The sequence below is a fragment of the Scyliorhinus torazame genome, chromosome 12 (assembly GCF_047496885.1).
Source record: "Scyliorhinus torazame isolate Kashiwa2021f chromosome 12, sScyTor2.1, whole genome shotgun sequence".
NCBI classification, from domain to species: Eukaryota; Metazoa; Chordata; class Chondrichthyes; order Carcharhiniformes; family Scyliorhinidae; genus Scyliorhinus; species Scyliorhinus torazame.
This window is the reverse complement of record NC_092718.1, coordinates 70,175,932-70,198,136: the sequence shown is the minus strand read 5'-3', so window position 1 is coordinate 70,198,136 and position 22,205 is coordinate 70,175,932. Positions and strand designations below refer to the sequence as shown.

Genomic DNA, 22,205 nt, shown 5'->3' with positions numbered 1-22,205 from the left:
ACTCTCCTCGGGATATGGACTCCCAGGGCACTGACCCTCCCCGGGATACAGACTCCCAGGGCACTGAATCTCCCCGGGATACAGACACCCAGGGCGTGGATTCTCCCCGGGATACAGACCCCAGGGCACTGTTTCTCCTCGGGATACGGACTCCCAGGGCACTGACTACCCCCAGCATATAGACCCCCAGGGCACCAACTCTCCCCAGGATACAGACTCCCAGGGCACTGACTCTCCCCGGGATACAAACTCCCAGGGCCTACCCGGGATAGAGACTCCCAGGGCACTGTTTCCCCCCGGGATGCCGACCCCCAGGACACTGACTCTCCCCGGGATACAGACTACCAGGGCACTGTCTCTCCCCGGGATACAGACTCCCAGGGCACTGACTGTCCCCAGGATACAGACCCCCAGGTTACAGACCCCCAGGTCACGAACTCACCCCGGCATCTAGACCCCAGGGCACTGACTCTGCCCGGGATACAGACCCCCAGGTCATTGACTCTCCCCGGGATACAGACCCCCAGGTCACGGACTCACCCCGGCATATAGACCCCCCAGGGCACTGACTCTCCCCGGGATACAGACTCCCAGGGTACTGACTCTCCCCGGGATACAGGCTCCCAGGGCATTGACTCTCCCCGGGATACAAACCCCCAGGGTGCGGACTCACCCCGGCATATAAACCCCCACGGCACTGACTCTCCCCGGGATACAGACCCCCAGGGCACTGACTCTCCCAGGGATACAAACTCCCAGGGCACTGACTCGCCCCGGGATACAGACTCCCAGGGCGCGGACTCTCCCCGGGATACAGACTCCCAGGGCACCACCTCTCCCCAGGATACAGACTCCCAGGGCTCTGACTATCACCAGCATATAGACGCCAAGGGCATGGACTCTCCCCGGGATACAGACTCCCAGGGCACTGACTCTCCCCGGGATACAAACTCCCACGGCCTCACCGGGATACAGACTCCCAGGGCACTGACTGTCCCCGGGATACAGACTCCCAGGGCACTGTCTCTCCCCGGGATACAGACTCCCAGGGCACTGACTGTCCCAGGGATACAGACCCCCAGGTCACGAACTCACCCCGGCATCTAGACCCCCAGGGCACTTACTCTCCCCGGGATACAGACTCCCAGGGCACGGAATCACCCTGGGATACAGACCTCCATGTCATTGAATCTCCCCAGATACAGACTCCCAGGGCACTGACTCTCCCCGGGATACAGACTCCCAGGGCACTGTCTCTCCCTGGGATACAGACTCCCAGGGCACTGACTCTCCCTGGGATACAGACTCCCAGGGCATGGACTCACCATGGCATATAGACCCTCAGGGCACGGTCTCTCCCCGGGATACAGACTCCCAGGGCACTGACTGTCCCCGGGATACAGACCCCCAGGTCACGAACTCACCCCGGCATCTAGACCCCCAGGGCACTGACTCTCCCCGGGATACAGACCCCCCCGGTCATTGACTCTCCCCAGATACAGATCCCAGGGCACTGACTCTCCCCGGGATACAGACCCCCAGGTCATTGACTCTCCCCGGGATACAGACCCCCAGGTCACGGACTCACCCCGGCATATAGACCCCCAGGGCACTGACTCTCCCCGGGATACAGACTCCCAGGGCACTGACTGTCCCCGGGATACAGACCCCCAGTGTACTGACACTCCCCGGGATACAAACTCCCAGGGCACTGACTCTCCCCGGGATACAGACCCCCAGGTCATTGACTCTCCCCAGATACAGACTCCCAGGGCACTGACTCTCCCCGGGATACAGACTCCCAGGGCACTGACTCTCCCCGGGATACAGACTACCAGGGCACTGTCTCTCCCCGGGATACAGACTCCCAGGGCACTGACTGTCCCCAGGATACAGACCCCCAGGTCACGAACTCACCCCGGCATCTAGACCCCCAGGGCACTGACTCTCCACGGGATACAGACTCCCAGGGCTCTGACTCTCCCCGGGATACAGACTCCTAGGGCACTGACTCTCCCTGCGATACAGACTCCCAGGGCACTGACTCTCCACAGGACGCAAACCTCCAGGGCACCGACTCTCCCCGGGATACAGACTCCCAGGGCACTGTCCCTCCCTGGGACACAGACTCCCACAGCACTGACACTCCCCGGCATATAGACCCCCAGGGCACTGGCTCTCGCCGGGATACAGACTCCCAGGGCACAGACTTTCCCCGTGATACAGACTCCAGCGCACTGACTCTCCTCGGGATATGGACTCCCAGGGCACTGACCCTCCCCGGGATACAGACTCCCAGGGCACTGAATCTCCCCGGGATACAGACACCCTGTGTACTGACACTCCCCGGGATACAGACTCCCAGGGCTCTGACTCTCCCCGGGATACAGACTCCCAGGGCACTGACTCTCCCTGGGATACAGACTCCCAGGGCGCGGACTCACCCTGGTATATAGAAGCCCAGGGCACTAACTCTGCCCGGGATACGGACTCCCAGGGCACTGGCTGTACCTGCGATACCGACTCCCAGGGCACTGACTCTCCCTGGGATACAGACTCCCAGGGCACTGACTCTCCCTGTGATACAGACTCACAGGGCACTGATTCTCCCCGGGATACAGACTCCCAGGCCACTGACTCCCTGGGATACAGACTCCCAGCGTACTGACTCTCCCTGGGTTACAGACTCCCAGTGCACTGACTCTCCCCGGGATACAGACCCCCAGGGCACTGACTCTCCCAGGGATACAAACTCCCAGGGCACTGACTCGCCCCGGGATACAGACTCCCAGGGCGCGGACTCTCCCCGGGATACAGACTCCCAGGGCACCACCTCTCCCCAGGATACAGACTCCCAGGGCTCTGACTATCACCAGCATATAGACGCCAAGGGCATGGACTCTCCCCGGGATACAGACTCCCAGGGCACTGACTCTCCCCGGGATACAAACTCCCACGGCCTCCCCGGGATACAGACTCCCAGGGCACGGAATCACCCTGGGATACAGACCCCCATGTCATTGAATCTCCCCAGATACAGACTCCCAGGGCACTGACTCTCCCCGGGATACAGACTCCCAGGGCACTGTCTCTCCCTGGGATACAGACTCCCAGGGCACTGACTCTCTCTGGGATACAGACTCCCAGGGCATGGACTCACCATGGCATATAGACCCCCAGGTCATTGACTCTCCCCGGGATACAGACCCCCAGGTCACGGACTCACCCCGGCATATAGACCCCCAGGGCACTGACTCTCCCCGGGATACAGACTCCCAGGGCACTGACTGTCCCCGGGATACAGACCCCCAGTGTACTGACACTCCCCGGGATACAAACTCCCAGGGCACTGACTCTCCCCGGGATACAGACCCCCAGGTCATTGACTCTCCCCAGATACAGACTCCCAGGGCACTGACTCTCCCCGGGATACAGACTCCCAGGGCACTGACTGTCCCCGGGATACAGACCCCCAGTGTACTGACACTCCCCGGGATACAAACTCCCAGGGCACTGACTCTCCCCGGGATACAGACCCCCAGGTCATTGACTCTCCCCAGATACAGACTCCCAGGGCACCGACTCTCCCCGGGATACAGACTCCCAGGGCACTGTCCCTCCCTGGGACACAGACTCCCACAGCACTGACACTCCCCGGCATATAGACCCCCAGGGCACTGGCTCTCGCCGGGATACAGACTCCCAGGGCACAGACTTTCCCCGTGATACAGACTCCAGCGCACTGACTCTCCTCAGGATATGGACTCCCAGGGCACTGACCCTCCCCGGGATACAGACTCCCAGGGCACTGAATCTCCCCGGGATACAGACACCCAGGGCGTGGATTCTCCCCGGGATACAGACCCCAGGGCACTGTTTCTCCTCGGGATACGGACTCCCAGGGCACTGACTACCCCCAGCATATAGACCCCCAGGGCACCAACTCTCCCCAGGATACAGACTCCCAGGGCACTGACTCTCCCCGGGATACAAACTCCCAGGGCCTACCCGGGATAGAGACTCCCAGGGCACTGTTTCCCCCCGGGATGCCGACCCCCAGGACACTCACTCTCCCCGGGATACAGACTACCAGGGCACTGTCTCTCCCCGGGATACAGACTCCCAGGGCACTGACTGTCCCCAGGATACAGACCCCCAGGTCACGAACTCACCCCGGCATCTAGACCCCCAGGGCACTGACTCTGCCCGGGATACAGACCCCCAGGTCATTGACTCTCCCCGGGATACAGACCCCCAGGTCACGGACTCACCCCGGCATATAGACCCCCCAGGGCACTGACTCTCCCCGGGATACAGACTCCCAGGGTACTGACTCTCCCCGGGATACAGGCTCCCAGGGCATTGACTCTCCCCGGGATACAAACCCCCAGGGTGCGGACTCACCCCGGCATATAAACCCCCACGGCACTGACTCTCCCCGGGATACAGACCCCCAGGGCACTGACTCTCCCCGGGATACAGACTCCCAGGGCACTGTCCCTCCCTGGGACACAGACTCCCACAGCACTGACACTCCCCGGCATATAGACCCCCAGGGCACTGGCTCTCGCCGGGATACAGACTCCCAGGGCACAGACTTTCCCCGTGATACAGACTCCAGCGCACTGACTCTCCTCGGGATATGGACTCCCAGGGCACTGACCCTCCCCGGGATACAGACTCCCAGGGCACTGAATCTCCCCGGGATACAGACACCCAGGGCGTGGATTCTCCCCGGGATACAGACCCCAGGGCACTGTTTCTCCTCGGGATACGGACTCCCAGGGCACTGACTACCCCCAGCATATAGACCCCCAGGGCACCAACTCTCCCCAGGATACAGACTCCCAGGGCACTGACTCTCCCCGGGATACAAACTCCCAGGGCCTACCCGGGATAGAGACTCCCAGGGCACTGTTTCCCCCCGGGATGCCGACCCCCAGGACACTGACTCTCCCCGGGATACAGACTACCAGGGCACTGTCTCTCCCCGGGATACAGACTCCCAGGGCACTGACTGTCCCCAGGATACAGACCCCCAGGTTACAGACCCCCAGGTCACGAACTCACCCCGGCATCTAGACCCCAGGGCACTGACTCTGCCCGGGATACAGACCCCCAGGTCATTGACTCTCCCCGGGATACAGACCCCCAGGTCACGGACTCACCCCGGCATATAGACCCCCCAGGGCACTGACTCTCCCCGGGATACAGACTCCCAGGGTACTGACTCTCCCCGGGATACAGGCTCCCAGGGCATTGACTCTCCCCGGGATACAAACCCCCAGGGTGCGGACTCACCCCGGCATATAAACCCCCACGGCACTGACTCTCCCCGGGATACAGACCCCCAGGGCACTGACTCTCCCAGGGATACAAACTCCCAGGGCACTGACTCGCCCCGGGATACAGACTCCCAGGGCGCGGACTCTCCCCGGGATACAGACTCCCAGGGCACCACCTCTCCCCAGGATACAGACTCCCAGGGCTCTGACTATCACCAGCATATAGACGCCAAGGGCATGGACTCTCCCCGGGATACAGACTCCCAGGGCACTGACTCTCCCCGGGATACAAACTCCCACGGCCTCACCGGGATACAGACTCCCAGGGCACTGACTGTCCCCGGGATACAGACTCCCAGGGCACTGTCTCTCCCCGGGATACAGACTCCCAGGGCACTGACTGTCCCAGGGATACAGACCCCCAGGTCACGAACTCACCCCGGCATCTAGACCCCCAGGGCACTTACTCTCCCCGGGATACAGACTCCCAGGGCACGGAATCACCCTGGGATACAGACCTCCATGTCATTGAATCTCCCCAGATACAGACTCCCAGGGCACTGACTCTCCCCGGGATACAGACTCCCAGGGCACTGTCTCTCCCTGGGATACAGACTCCCAGGGCACTGACTCTCCCTGGGATACAGACTCCCAGGGCATGGACTCACCATGGCATATAGACCCTCAGGGCACGGTCTCTCCCCGGGATACAGACTCCCAGGGCACTGACTGTCCCCGGGATACAGACCCCCAGGTCACGAACTCACCCCGGCATCTAGACCCCCAGGGCACTGACTCTCCCCGGGATACAGACCCCCCCGGTCATTGACTCTCCCCAGATACAGATCCCAGGGCACTGACTCTCCCCGGGATACAGACCCCCAGGTCATTGACTCTCCCCGGGATACAGACCCCCAGGTCACGGACTCACCCCGGCATATAGACCCCCAGGGCACTGACTCTCCCCGGGATACAGACTCCCAGGGCACTGACTGTCCCCGGGATACAGACCCCCAGTGTACTGACACTCCCCGGGATACAAACTCCCAGGGCACTGACTCTCCCCGGGATACAGACCCCCAGGTCATTGACTCTCCCCAGATACAGACTCCCAGGGCACTGACTCTCCCCGGGATACAGACTCCCAGGGCACTGACTCTCCCCGGGATACAGACTACCAGGGCACTGTCTCTCCCCGGGATACAGACTCCCAGGGCACTGACTGTCCCCAGGATACAGACCCCCAGGTCACGAACTCACCCCGGCATCTAGACCCCCAGGGCACTGACTCTCCACGGGATACAGACTCCCAGGGCTCTGACTCTCCCCGGGATACAGACTCCTAGGGCACTGACTCTCCCTGCGATACAGACTCCCAGGGCACTGACTCTCCACAGGACGCAAACCTCCAGGGCACCGACTCTCCCCGGGATACAGACTCCCAGGGCACTGTCCCTCCCTGGGACACAGACTCCCACAGCACTGACACTCCCCGGCATATAGACCCCCAGGGCACTGGCTCTCGCCGGGATACAGACTCCCAGGGCACAGACTTTCCCCGTGATACAGACTCCAGCGCACTGACTCTCCTCGGGATATGGACTCCCAGGGCACTGACCCTCCCCGGGATACAGACTCCCAGGGCACTGAATCTCCCCGGGATACAGACACCCAGGGCGTGGATTCTCCCCGGGATACAGACCCCAGGGCACTGTTTCTCCTCGGGATACGGACTCCCAGGGCACTGACTACCCCCAGCATATAGACCCCCAGGGCACCAACTCTCCCCAGGATACAGACTCCCAGGGCACTGACTCTCCCCGGGATACAAACTCCCAGGGCCTACCCGGGATAGAGACTCCCAGGGCAATGTTTCCCCCCGGGATGCCGACCCCCAGGACACTGACTCTCCCCGGGATACAGACTACCAGGGCACTGTCTCTCCCTGGGATACAGACTCCCAGGGCACTGACTGTCCCCAGGATACAGACCCCCAGGTCACGAACTCACCCCGGCATCTAGACCCCCAGGGCACTGACTCTCCACGGGATACAGACCCCCAGGTCATTGACTCTCCCCGGGATACAGACCCCCAGGTCACGGACTCACCCCGGCATATAGACCCCCCAGGGCACTGACTCTCCCCGGGATACAGACTCCCAGGGTACTGACTCTCCCCGGGATACAGGCTCCCAGGGCATTGACTCTCCCCGGGATACAAACCCCCAGGGTGCGGACTCACCCCGGCATATAAACCCCCACGGCACTGACTCTCCCCGGGATACAGACTCCCAGGGTACCTACACACCCCGGGATACAGACTCCCAGGGCACTGACTCTCCCTGCGATACAGACTCCCAGGGCACTGATTCTCCCTGCGATACAGACTCCCAGGGCACTGAGTCTCCCCGGGATACAGACTCCCAGGGCACTGACTCTCCCCGGGATACAGACTCCTAGGGCACTGACTCTCCCTGGGATACAGACTCCCAGGGCACTGACTCTCCACAGGATACAGACCCCCAGGGCACTGACTCTGCCCGGGATACAGACTCCCAAGGCACTGACTCTCCGCGGGATACAGACCCCCAGGGCACTGACTCTCCCCGGGATACAGACCCCCAGGGCACTGACCCTCCCCGGGATACAGATCCCCAGGTCATTGACTCTCCCCAGATACAGACTCCCAGGGCACTGACTCTCCCCGGGATACAGACTCCCAGGGCACTGACTCTCCCCGGGTTACAGACTACCAGGGCACTGTCTCTCCCCGGGATACAGACTCCCAGGGCACTGACTGTCCCCAGGATACAGACCCCCAGGTCACGAACTCACCCCGGCATCTAGACCCCCAGGGCACTGACTCTCCACGGGATACAGACTCCCAGGGCTCTGACTCTCCCCGGGATACAGACTCCCAGGGCACTGACTCTCCCTGGGATACAGACTCCCAGGGCGCGGACTCACCCTGGTATATAGACCCCCAGGACACTGTCTCTTCCTAGGATACAGACTCCCAGGGCACTGACTCTCCACAGGACGCAAACCTCCAGGGCACCGACTCTCCCCGGGATACAGACTCCCAGGGCACTGTCCCTCCCTGGGACACAGACTCCCACAGCACTGACACTCCCCGGCATATAGACCCCCAGGGCACTGGCTCTCGCCGGGATACAGACTCCCAGGGCACAGACTTTCCCCGTGATACAGACTCCAGCGCACTGACTCTCCTCAGGATATGGACTCCCAGGGCACTGACCCTCCCCGGGATACAGACTCCCAGGGCACTGAATCTCCCCGGGATACAGGCACCCAGGGCGTGGATTCTCCCCGGGATACAGACCCCAGGGCACTGTTTCTCCCCGGGATACGGACTCCCAGGGCACTGACTACCCCCAGCATATAGACCCCCAGGGCACCAACTCTCCCCAGGATACAGACTCCCAGGGCACTGACTCTCCCCGGGATACAAACTCCCAGGGCCTACCCGGGATAGAGACTCCCAGGGCACTGTTTCCCCCCGGGATGCCGACCCCCAGGACACTGACTCTCCCCGGGATACAGACTACCAGGGCACTGTCTCTCCCCGGGATACAGACTCCCAGGGCACTGACTGTCCCCAGGATACAGACCCCCAGGTCACGAACTCACCCCGGCATCTAGACCCCCAGGGCACTGACTCTCCACGGGATACAGACCCCCAGGTCATTTACTCTCCCCGGGATACAGACCCCCAGGTCACGGACTCACCCCGGCATATAGACCCCCCAGGGCACTGACTCTCCCCGGGATACAGACTCCCAGGGTACTGACTCTCCCCGGGATACAGGCTCCCAGGGCATTGACTCTCCCCGGGATACAAACCCCCAGGGTGCGGACTCACCCCGGCATATAAACCCCCACGGCACTGACTCTCCCCGGGATACAGACTCCCAGGGTACCTACACACCCCGGGATACAGACTCCCAGGGCACTGACTCTCCCTGCGATACAGACTCCCAGGGCACTGATTCTCCCTGCGATACAGACTCCCAGGGCACTGACTCTCCCCGGGATACAGACTCCCAGGGCACTGACTCTCCCCGGGATACAGACTCCCAGGGTACTGATTCTCCCTGGGATACAGACTCCCATAGTACTGACTCTCCCCGGGATACAGACCCCCAGGGCACTGACTCTGCCCGGGATACAGACTCCCAAGGCACTGACCCTCCCCGGGATACAGACTCCCAAGGCACTGACCCTCCCCGGGATACTGACTCCCAGGGCACTGACTCCCCCCGGGATATAGACTCCCAGGGCACCAACTCTCCCCAGGATACAGACTCCCAGGGCACTGACTATCCCCAGCAGATAGACCCCCAGGCACCAACTCTCCCCAGGATACAGACTCCCAGGGCACTGAGTCTCCACGGGATACAAACTCCCACGTCCTCCCCGGGATACAGACTCCCAGGGCACTGTCTCCCCCCGTGATGCCGGCCCCCAGGGCACTGACTCTCCCCGGGATACAGACTCCCAGGGCACTGACTCTCCATGGATCCAAACTCCCAGGGCACGGACTCACCCCGGCATATAGACCCCCAGGACACTGTCTCTTCCTAGGATACAGACTCCCAGGGCACTGACTCGCCACAGGACACAAACCTCCAGGGCACCGACTCTCCCCGGGATACAGACTCCCAGGGCACTGTCCCTCCCTGGGACACAGACTCCCAGAGCACTGACACTCCCCGGCAATTAGACCCCCAGGGCACTGGCTCTCGCCGGGATACAGACTCCAGAGCACTGACTCTCCTCAGGATATGGACTCCCAGGGCACTGACTCTCCCCAGGACACAGACTCCCAGAGCACTGACACTCCCCGGCAATTAGACCCCCAGGGCACTGGCTCTCGCCGGGATACAGACTCCCAGGGCACAGACTTTCCCCGTGATACAGACTCCAGAGCACTGACTCTCCTCAGGATATGGACTCCCAGGGCACTGACTCTCCCCAGGATACAGACTCCCAGGGCACTGAATCTCCCCGCGATACAGACCCCAGGGCACTGTTTCTCCTCGGGATACGGTCTCCCAGGGCACTGACTACCCCTAGCATATAGACCCCCAGGGCACCAACTCTCCCCAGGATACAGACTCCCAGGGCACTGACTCTCCCCGGGATACAAACTCCCAGGACCTACCCGGGATAGAGACTCCCAGGGCACTGTTTTCCCCCGGGATGCCGACCCCCAGGACACTGACTCTCCCCGGGATACAGACTACCGGGGCACTGACTCTCCCTGGGTTACAGACTCCCATGGCAATGACTCACCCCAGGATACAGACTCCCAGGGTACGGACTCACCACGGCATGTAGACCCTCAGGGCACGGTCTCTCCCCGGGATACAGACTCCCAGGGCACTGAATCTCCCCGGGATAGAGACCCCAGGGCACTGACTCTCCCCGTTATACAGACACCCAGGGCGCGGACTCTCCCCGGGATACAGACCCCAGGACACTGACTCTCCCCGGGATACAGACCCCAGGGCACTGACTCTCCCCGGGATACAGACTCCCAGGGCACTGAGTCTCAGCGGGATACAGGCCCCAGGGCACAGACTTTCCCCGTGATACAGACCCCCAGAGCACTGACTCTCCTCGGGATACGGACTCCCAGGGCACTGTCTCTCCCCGGGATACAGACTCCCAGGGCACTGACTCTCTCCGGGACACAGACTCCCAGAGCACTGACTCTCCCCGGGACTGATGGAAATGAGGCTATGACAGGTGAGGACCTTGAGAGAATTGTTATCACCAAGGAGGTAGTGATGGGCAAGCTAATGGGGCTAAAGGTAGACAAGTCTCCTGGACCTGATGGAATGCATCCCAGAGTGCTAAAAGAGATGGCTAGGGAAATTGCAAATGCACTCGTGATAATTTACCCAAATTCACTAGACTCTGGGGTGGTTACAGCGGATTGGAAATTAGCAAAATTGTTTAAAAAAGGAGGTAGGCAGAAAGCAGGTAATTATAGGCCAGTGAGCTTAACTTCGGTAGTCGGGAAGATGCTGGAATCTATCATCAAGGAAGAAATAGCGAGGCACCTGGATGGAAATTGTCCCATTGGGCAGACGCAGCATGGGTTCATAAAGGGCAGGTCATGCCTAACTAATTTAGTGGAATCTTTTGAGGACATTAACAGTGCGGTAGATAACGGGGAGCCAATGTATGTGGTATCTCTGGATTTCCAGAAGGCCTTTGACAAGGTGCCACACAAAAGGTTGCTGCATAAGATAAAGATGCATGGCATTAAGGGGAAAGTAGTAGCTTGGATAGAGGATTGGTTAATTAATAGAAAGCAAAGAGTGGGGATTAATGGGTGTTTCTCTGGTTGGCAATCAGTACTAGTGGTGTCCCTCAGGGATCAGTGTTGGGCCCACAACTGTTCACAATTTACATAGATGATTTGGAGTTGGGGACCAAGGGCAACATGTCCAAGTTTGCAGACGACACTAAGATAAGTGGTAAAGCAAAAAGTGCAGAGGATACTGGAAGTCTGCAGAGGGATTTGAATGGGCTAGGGTCTGGCAGATGGAATACAATGTTGACAAATATGAGGTTATCCATTTTGGTAGGAATAACAGCAAAAGGGATTATTATTTAAATGATAAAATATTAAAACATGCTGCTGTGCAGAGAGACCTGGATGTGCTAGTGCATGAGTCGCAAAAAGTTGGTTTACAGGTGCAACAGGTGATTAAGAAGGCAAATGGAATTTTGTCCTTCATTGCTAGAGGGATGGAGTTTAAGACTAGGGAGGTTCTGCTGCAATTGTATAAGGTGTTAGTGAGGCTACACCTGGAGTATTGTGTTCAGTTTTGGTCTCCTTACTTGAGAAAGGACGTACTGGCACTGGAGGGTGTCCAGAGGAGATTCACTAGGTTAATCCCAGAGCTGAAGGGGTTGGATTACGAGGAGAGGCTGAGTAGACTGTGACTATACTCGTTGGAATTTTAGAAGGATGAGGGGGGATCTTATAGAAACATATAAGATTATGAAGGGAATAGATAGGATAGATGTGGGCAGGTTGTTTCCACTGGCAGGTGAAAGCAGAACTAGGGGGCATAGCCTCAAAATAAGGGGAAGTAGATTAAGACTGAGTTTAGGAGGAACTTCTTCACCCAAAGGGTTGTGAATCTATGGAATTCCTTGCCCAGTGAAGCAGTAGAGGCTCCTTCATTAAATGTTTTTACGATAAAGATAGATAGTTTTTTGAAGAATAAAGGGATTAAGGGTTATGGTGTTCGGGCCGGAAAGTGGAGCTGAGTCCACAAAAGATCAGCCATGATCTCATTGAATGGTGGAGCAGGCTCGAGGGGCCAGATGGCCTACTCCTGCTCCTAGTTCTTATGTTCTTATGATTCAGACCCCCAGGGGAACAGTGTCTCTCCGGGATACAGACCCCCAGGGGAACAGTGTCTCTCCGGGATACAGACCCTCAGGGGAACAGTGTCTCTCCGGGATACAGACCCTCAGGGGAACAGTGTCTCTCCGGGATACAGACCCCCAGGGGAACAGTGTCTCTCCGGGATACAGACCCCCAGGGGAACAGTGTCTCTCTGGGATACAGATCCCCAGGGGAACAGTGTCTCTCTGGGTAACAGACCCACAGGGAACAGTCTCTCTCTGGGATACAGACCCCCAGGGGACAGTGTCTCTCTGGGATACAGGACCTCAGGGGAACAGTGTCTCTCCGGGATACAGACCCCCAGGGGACAGTGTCTCTCCGGGTAACAGACCCCTAGGGGAATAGTCTCTCTCAGGGATACAGACCCTCAGGGGATTAGCCTCTCCCCGGGATACAGACCCACAGGAGAACAGTCTCAGGGATACAGACCCTCAGGGGAACAGTCTCAGGGATACAGACCCACAGGGAACAGTCTCTCTCTGGGATACAGACCCCCAGGGGAATAGTCTCTACCCGGGATACAGATCCGCAGGGGAACAGTGTCTCCCCGTGATACAGACCCCCAGGGGAACAGTGTCTCCCCGTGATACAGAACCCCAGGGGAATAGTCTCTCCCCGGGATACAGACCCCCAGGGGAACAGTGTCTCTCAGGGATACAGACTCCCAGGGGAATAGTCTCTCCCCGGGATACAGACCCACAGGGAACAGTCTCTCTCAGGGATACAGACACTCAGGGGAATAGTCTCTCTCCGGGATACAGACCCGCAGGGGAACAGTGTCTCCCCGTGATACAGACACCCAGGGGAAAGGCTGTTCCCTCCAGGACACATTACCAGCATGGAAGTTGTGCTTTCCTCAATGATCGAAGTGACATCAAACAAATGTTGCTTGGAAAGGGATATAGCGAGACCCCCGGAGGAGATGGCGATTCTGCGATAAAGACGAAAACCAGCAACAGTCTCTGTGAGCAAACGTTCCAATAAACCGCCGTTCCGCTTTGTATCTTGTGTGGTCAGGAGGAAATAAACCTGTGAAACACAAAGATAAGCCGAGGATCAAGACTGGAAAACACCCACTGACTCTCACTGGGGTACGGGTTCCACACACACTGACTCTCACTGGGGTACGGGTTCCACACACACTGACTCTCACTGGGGTACGGGATCCACACTCACGGACTCTCACTGAGGTACAGATTTCACAAACACTGCCTCTCACTGGGGTACGGGTTCCACACACACTGACTCTCACTGGGGTACGGGTTCCACACACACTGACTCTCACTGGGGTACGGGTTCCACACACACTGACTCTCACTGCGGTACGGGTTCCACACACACTGACTCTCACTGGGGTACGGGTTCCACACACACTGACTCTCACTGGGGTACGGGTTCCACACACACTGACTCTCACTGGGGTACGGGTTCCACACACACTGACTCTCACTGGGGTACGGGTTCCACACACACTGACTCTCACTAGGGTACGGGTTCCACACACACTGACTCTCACTGGGGTACGGGTTCCACACACACTGACTCTCACTGGGGTACGGGTTCCACACACACTGACTCTCACTGGGGTACGGGTTCCACACACACTGACTCTCACTGGGGTACGGGTTCCACACACACTGACTCTCACTGGGGTACGGGTTCCACACACACTGACTCTCACTGGGGTATGGGTTCCACACACACTGACTCACTGGAGTACGGGTTCCACACACACTGACTCTCACTGGGGTACGGGTTCCACACACACTGACTCTCACTGGGGTACGGGTTCCACACACACTGACTCTCCCTGAGGTACAGGTTCCACACCCACTGACTCTCACTGGGGTACGGGTTCCACACCCACTGACTCTCACTGGGGTATGGGTTCCACACACACTGACTCTCACTGGGTTATGGGTTCCACACCCACTGACTCTCACTGGGGTACAGGTTCCACACACACTGACTCTCACTGGGGTATGGGTTCCCCAGACACTGACTCTCACTGGGGTATGGGTTCCACACACACTGACTCTCTCTGGGGTATGTGTTCCACACACACTGACTCTCACTGGGGTACGGGTTCCACACACACAGACTCTCACTGGGGTACAGGTTCCACACACACTGACTCTCACTGGGGTATGGGTTCCACACACACTGACTCTCACTGGGGTATGGGTTCCACACACACTGACTCTCACTGGGTTATGGGTTCCACACCCACTGACTCTCACTGGGATACGGGTTCCACACACACTGACTCTCACTGGGGTATGGGTTCCACACACACTGACTCTCTCTGGGGTACGTGATCCACACACACTGACTCTCACTGGGGTATGGGTTCCACACACACAGACTCTCACTGGGGTACAGGTTCCACACACACTGACTCTCACTGGGGTATGGGTTCCACACACACTGACTCTCACTGGGGTACGGGTTCCACACACACTGACTCTCACTGGGGTACGGGTTCCACACACACTGACTCTCACTGGGGTACGGGTTCCACACACACTGACTCTCACTGGGGTACGGGTTCCACACACACTGACTCTCACTGAGGTACAGGTTCCACACCCACTGACTCTCACTGGGGTACGGGTTCCACACCCACTGACTCTCACTGGGGTATGGGTTCCACACACACTGACTCTCACTGGGTTATGGGTTCCACACACACTGACTCTCACTGGGGTACGGGTTCCACACACACTGACTCTCACTGGGGTATGGGTTCCACACACACTGACTTTCACTGGGGTACGGGTTCCACACACTGACTCTCACTGGGGTATGGGTTCCACACACACTGACTTTCACTGGGGTACGGGTTCCACACACTGACTCTCACTGGGGTATGGGTTCCACACACACAGACTCTCACTGGGGTACAGGTTCCACACACACTGACTCTCACTGTGGTATGGGTTCCACACACACAGACTCTCACTGGGGTACAGGTTCCACACACACTGACTCTCACTGGGGTATGGGTTCCACACACACTGACTCTCACTGGGGTATGGGTTCCACACACACTGACTCTCACTGGGGTACGGGTTCCACACACACAGACTCTCACTGGGATACGGGTTCCACACACACAGACTCTCTCTGGGGTACGTGTTCCACACACACTGACTCTCACTGGGGTATGGGTTCCACACACTGACTCTCACTGGGGTACGGGTTCCACACACACTGACTCTCACTGGGGTATGGGTTCCACACACACTGACTCTCACTGGGGAACGGGTTCCACACACACTGACTCTCACTGGGGTACAGGTTCCACGCGCACTGGGCTGAATTTTCCGTATTGGAGACTAAGCCCCCACGCCGGCGTGAAAAAGGTGGTCTTTTATGGCAGGAAAACAGGTGCGAAAAGGCCACCGATTCGCCGTTTTGCTGGGGGCTAGCAGGGCGGCAGTGTTGAGCCCGAAGCTCTAGCTGCCAATTCGGCCCCCAGCACTTCAGGTTCAGAGACGCGCATGCGGACGGCGGGAGCCTGCAGTGGCTGCGCCATGCTCTATGGCTGACCCAGCCTGTAGACCTGGGCTGCCAAAGTAGTGCCCCCCATTGGCCGCTCGCGTGCCCCGCACCCCCTGCCCACATTGCCCCCCACCCCGAATGAACCCCCCCTGCCCGCCACTCGGCCCTCCCCCGATTGTGATGGTCCCGGACTGAGTCCGCAGCCACCACGCGAGCTTCCAGGACGGTATGAGCACACATAACCCACGCCATCGGGAATTTGACCGGTCGGTGACGGAGCAGCGTGGGACGGACCTCAGGCACTGGCCTGAGGCGGTGGATGCTCGGCGCGGCTCACTCCTAGAATACGCCGCTTTTCAGGGGGCGGACAACTCAGAAACCGGCGCCCCTTTCGATTTCGGTGGAAAAACGGATTCTCCGCCCCGTCGTCGAACGCGATTTTGGCGTTGGGAAGCGAATACCGCCTACTGACTCTCACTGGAGAATGGGTCCACACACACTTAGCAGGATTTTCTGTTCCTGAGACTAAGGGCGGGATTCCCCTTGTTATGCTCTCGCCCAAGCATAATGAACAGCGGGGCAGGCCAAAAAGAAGAACTGCGCCAGGCGCCAAACAGTTTGGGGTTTACCGGCCTGCTCCTGTAGGCAAAATCGGAATCTCGTAGTAGCATGGGTGACCAGACATCACCACATAAGCCCTATTTTCATACAATTAATGGGAGCCACCACGTATCCAACGGCCTCCCGTCATTCATTGACCTCCCAGCAGGTGGTTACGCTGGCACCGATTAGTACTCCTTTTGAGAAACGTGAACCTGGCGGAAGAGTTTCCATGGGCAGCAGAAGAGGTGAGTAGCCATCTTTGCTCACAGGCAAAGTGCCCCGGGGCGCTGGGCTTGGCACCCCAGTGCTCGGTGGTTGGTGGGGACCCTCGTCTGGGGGGGTGCTGGGGAGGTGATATCCCTGGCTGGGGTGGACAACATGGGGGGGTGGGGGGAGGGTCTGGGGGGGCAACCGCTCGCGGCACCACCATGCCAACCTCTGGATCATGTGTACCAGTTCCAGGGGCAAACCTTGTCCCTCGCCATCTGCCCCACCGACCACCCATAACTCCAACCGAGTGCCGAGGCCTCTGGTCGTGCGGTTGAAGGCTATTGCTAATCGGCTATTGTTAAGAGGGAATTTGCAATCATGGTTAAGTGAGCACTTCACACAACCCAAGTGGATTTCCATGGGTGAGCAGACCATGTAGCATGTGCGAGCCATTGCCTAGCATCCCAATCAGACCGCGATGCCTGGACACTACCTGAACAATGTGGGAGGCAACACCACAGACGCAGCAGCCAACATCCAAAAACCCAGGGTTTGGGACACAGCTCCGGGGACATGTCCACGGCTAGAGGGTGGGTGAGTTCAAAGGGGAGGGGACCAGCACCAAGCCCAGGTGACGTTATGAGCGGGTGTCCGGGGTACAAGGTCTGGGGTCCGGTGACGGGGGCCCGCTGCGGCCGGCTGTGTGTGGGCAGAGCGTTCCAGGTAGGATGGGTGGGGGGAATCAGTGGGGGAATGGAGGGTCCTGGGGTGGGGGCCACCGCTGTTTGCCAGTCTAACACCCTCCCCCAAGTCTTTAAGGATATGGAACACTATGGCAGGGATATTGGACCCAGTACTTGCCCGATTAGTGCTGCTGCTAGGCCGGGCGGCCTGACGCCGGAGATGGCGGCAACAGCAGCGTCTGCAGAGGCTCGAGGTGGTGGATCATGTGTTGTACCCCGCCCCACACCCTGAGGACCTGGTTGCCCATTCGGCCGGGGAGGGACCAAGAGGGGAGTTGTCATAATATACACCAGTATATTATGGTGCAGACACACACACACACTGATGGACATGCAGTGGGACCAATCAGCATACACAAAACCGCAGCCAATCACCAGTGAGAGCACACGCACTAGTAGCAGCCAGCTCGGAGCACAGAGCTCACAGCCTGCAACACAGACGTTCACCATGTGCTGAGTGCATCACCTGGTTTGGACTAGGCAAGGGTCAATAGTTAAAGCTGGTATTGCATTTACCCACAGTTCAAGTATGTTAATAGAGTTGCACCACTTCCAGTGTTGGTGACCTGTTTGTGATCCAGAACACCCAACACATCATGGTACAAGGAGTGGTTGCATACTAGCACTTCTGAGACCCGCCTGCAACTAATCAGCATTCCGGCATCCTGAAGTATGGAGAACATCAACCCGCCGCCGCTCCGCATCGCTGGCAATCTCGGGGTCAATTGGAAGATTTTTAAACAGCGCTTCCAGCTCTTCCTCTAAGCCACGGACAGGGAGAACGCCTCGGACACCAGGAAGATTGCTCTGCTCCTCTCCACGGCCGGGCAACACGTCATCCACATCTTCAACTCCCTCACATTCACAGACGACGAGGACAAGACAAAGTACAAGACGGTTCTCCTCAAATTCGATACCCACTTCAGCATAGAGGTCAATGAAAGCTTCGAAAGATACCTGTTCCAGCAGCGCTTGCAGGGTAAGGACGAGCCTTTCCAATCCTTTTTAACACACCTCCGCATCCTTGTGCAGTCCTGCGGCTATGGGCCCACCTCCGACTCCATGATATGCGACCAGATCGTATTTAGTGTCCTGCGTCAGCAGCTCCTCAAAGTTAAGCAACTCACCCTAGCGACTGCCATCGAGATCTGTGTCCTGCATGAAAATGCCACCAGCCGGCACTCCCACATACAGGCAGCTGAAACGGCGCGGCAAGGTCCCCACGAGGCGGAACGGGTCCAAACAATTGAACACCTCCAAGGCTGCAGCCTGGATGAGAGCAGCCATTTCGCGCGCTTTTCGCGGCCTCCCACGCTTGTACGCGCCAAACGAGGGGACGGTGACGTGGAGGAAAGTGATGCGCAGACACGCACCACGCAGGACCGCACCGCGCATGCGCGGTGGCGCAACGAGCGTACTGACGTCACAACATGCGGCAACTGTGGCTCCGCCCATTTAAAGCGGCAATGTCCTGCAAAATCGTGACAATGCCTACGATGTGGCAGACTTGGCCACTATGCTGCCTGCTGTCGAGCAGCTCAGCCTGCCAATTCGCATCGCTTCAGCCAGCCTCGCTGGAACGTTCGGGCAATTCAACCCACGTTCACTGAGTCCGATTCCGACTTCCCGCAGATCAGTGGACCCGAGGGAGCCTTTTCGAGTCGCTGTTATAACAAAGAACAGGCTGTCCCCGAATCAAAACCACCAGCCGCTGTCGGTGCACAGCAATGATCCAGACGAGTGGTGTACCACCCTGACGGTCAACCGATCCCAGATACGATTCCGCGTGGACACTGGTGCTTCCGCTAATCTCCTAGCGTGGTCAGCCTTTCAGACCCTTGGGGTTAAACCAACCATTCTTCCATCGACCTGCCAACTAGTGGACTACAATGGCAACGTCATTCCTGCTACCAGTTCATGCCAACTCGAAGTGACGCACAACTCACAACTTCCCTTCGAGATCGTGGGCTCCTCGAAGGACTCTCTGCTAGGCGCACAGGCGTGCAAACTCCTAAACCTCGTTCAACGAGTACACTCTCTCTCTCCAGAGGACACGTCTGCCTTCCAGGATGCGGACTTCAGGGCGCAACTCAATGCCATCATCGACCTGCACCGCAACGTTTTCGAAGGCATGGGCACGCTTCCATACATTTACAAAATCCTGCTCAAACAAGACGCTACGCCTGTGGTTCATGCACCTCGCAGAGTCCCAGCACCCCTCTGGGACCTCCTCAAGCAGCAGCTACAGGACCTCCAGGACCAAGGAGTGCTCTCCAGAGTGATGGAACCAACCGACTGGGTCAATTCCATGGTGTGCGTAAGGAAGCCTTCCGGCGAGCTCCGGATCTGCATTGACCCAAAAGATCTGAATCGCATCATAATGAGGGAGCATTACCCTATCCCCAAGCGCGAGGAGATCACGTGCGAGATGGCTCGGGCCAACATCTTCACCAAACTTGACGCCTCGAAAGGATTCTGGCAAATTCAACTAGACAGGTCCAGCAGAAAGCTGTGGACCTTTAATACCCCGTTTGGCAGATACTGCTACAACAGGATGCCGTTTGGGATTATATCGGCATCAGAAGTATTCCACCGGATCATGGAGCAAATGATGGAGGGCATTGAGGGTGTGTGCGTCTATGTTGATGACATTATCATTTGCCTACAGCATATCAGTCGCCTACAGCGCGTTTTCAAACGAATACGGGACCAAGGCCTTCGCCTCAACAGAGCCAAATGTTCCTTCGGCCAGACGGAACTCAAGTTCCTCGGGGACCACATCTCCCGGTTGGGTGTGCGGCCGGATGCGGACAAGGTGGCAGCCCTCACGGCCATGCAGAAGCCAGTGGATAAGAAGGCGGTCCTCCGATTTTTGGACATGGTCAACTTCCTGGGCAAGTTCATCCCCAACCTCGCCTCCCATACCACAGCTCTCCGGAACCTGGTCAGGAAGATGACAGACTTCCAATGGCTTCCCGCCCACGAGCACGAATGGGAGGAGCTTAAGACCAAGCTTACCACGGCCCCGGTATTGGCATTTTTTGAGCCCACGAAGGAACAAAAATTTCAACGGGTGCCAGCCAATCCGGCATTGGGGCTGTCGCCACCTAAAATGGCTGATTCACGATTAATTTGGCCAAACCCCGATGTAAAATGGTGAACTAAAGAGGCTGATGGGAAAATCAGCCAACAGGACTCAAAACGGACAGCTGCAGGCAGAACAGCGTATTCGGCTCTGGGGAAGTCGGCCCAGACCGATACCTGCAACCATCAGCAGCACATCAACACAGACATCTGCAGTTTAATCGGCGATCCCCGGGAACAATTGCTACAAATTAGCAATTGAATGCCGATCCAGACCTCTCGGCGCCAGCAGTGGCCGAGACAAAGACAGGTGAACGACCCCGATCAAGGAATCGCCCCATTATTGGAGCATATCAAACCCAGTGATTGGGAACAAGTCCAATCACTTGGGACCAGGGTCAAGGTCCGCCCCGAGAGGCGGGAAGCCCCTGGGAACTATAAAGATAGGGGCCAAGTTCAGATCAACCCTTCTTCTCCTACTCGCAACCTTCGAGATCCTTCGGCAAAAGAACAAGTAAGTCTTACTCCAGCGATCGCTACCAGATAGGTGTTCCAGACTATCGACCCGTACCAGCCTTTTTGAATCCCGCAGGCCAGACCCAATTCGATAAACCATTCGTTTCCCTGACCTGGTGGGCCATCACCAAAGTTAAGTATTGGCCTTTAGTGATAGGTAATAGTCTAGAAGTAGGATTATTGTATAAGTATTTATTGCTGTATATAATAAATGATCGTTGAAATAACATTTACTCAGCGGTGTGCTGTATTATTAATCATTACTTGAGCTTGAACCACGTGGCGGATCAGAAAGATACCTGGTGACTCGTGAGCAAAGGTGACAGAATTAGAGTTAATAAAAACAAGGCTAATAAGAGCAACAGGGCGATGCTCCTGCAACGCGATGTGGCCTCATCATGGGCCCCCATTGCATATGCGTCACGTGCCATGACCCCCACGGAACAGCGCGACGCGCAGGTCAAAAAGGAGTGCCTGAGCCTGTTGACTGGGGTCGACAAATTTCATGATTACGTGTACGACCTCCCCCAATTCACTGTCGAGACCGACCATCGCCCGCTGGTCAACATTATACAAAAAGACCTGAATGATACGACCCCTCGCCTCCAGCACATTCTCCTTAAACTCCGGTGGTACGATTTCCAGCTGTTATACACCCCGGGCAAGGACCTGATCATAGCCGACGCTCTGTCCAGGGCAGTCAACACCCCGTGTGACCCAGAGGGGTTTGTCTGCCAGGTTGACGCCCATGTGGCCTTCACGGCCTCCAATCTGCCGGCCACGGATGAACGCCTTATCCACATTCGC

At 58.0% G+C, this 22,205-nt stretch overlaps 1 protein-coding gene across 1 annotated transcript in view; it reads right to left on the bottom strand.

The window, feature by feature from the left end:
* Nucleotides 1–22,205, bottom strand: part of LOC140387056 (von Willebrand factor A domain-containing protein 7-like) — a 209,621-nt gene that overhangs the window by 80,943 nt on the left and 106,473 nt on the right. The window contains exon 10 of the mRNA XM_072470067.1: nt 13,573–13,767. Coding sequence (XP_072326168.1) covers nt 13,573–13,767 — 195 coding nt within the window. The remainder of the gene's footprint in view (nt 1–13,572; nt 13,768–22,205) is intronic.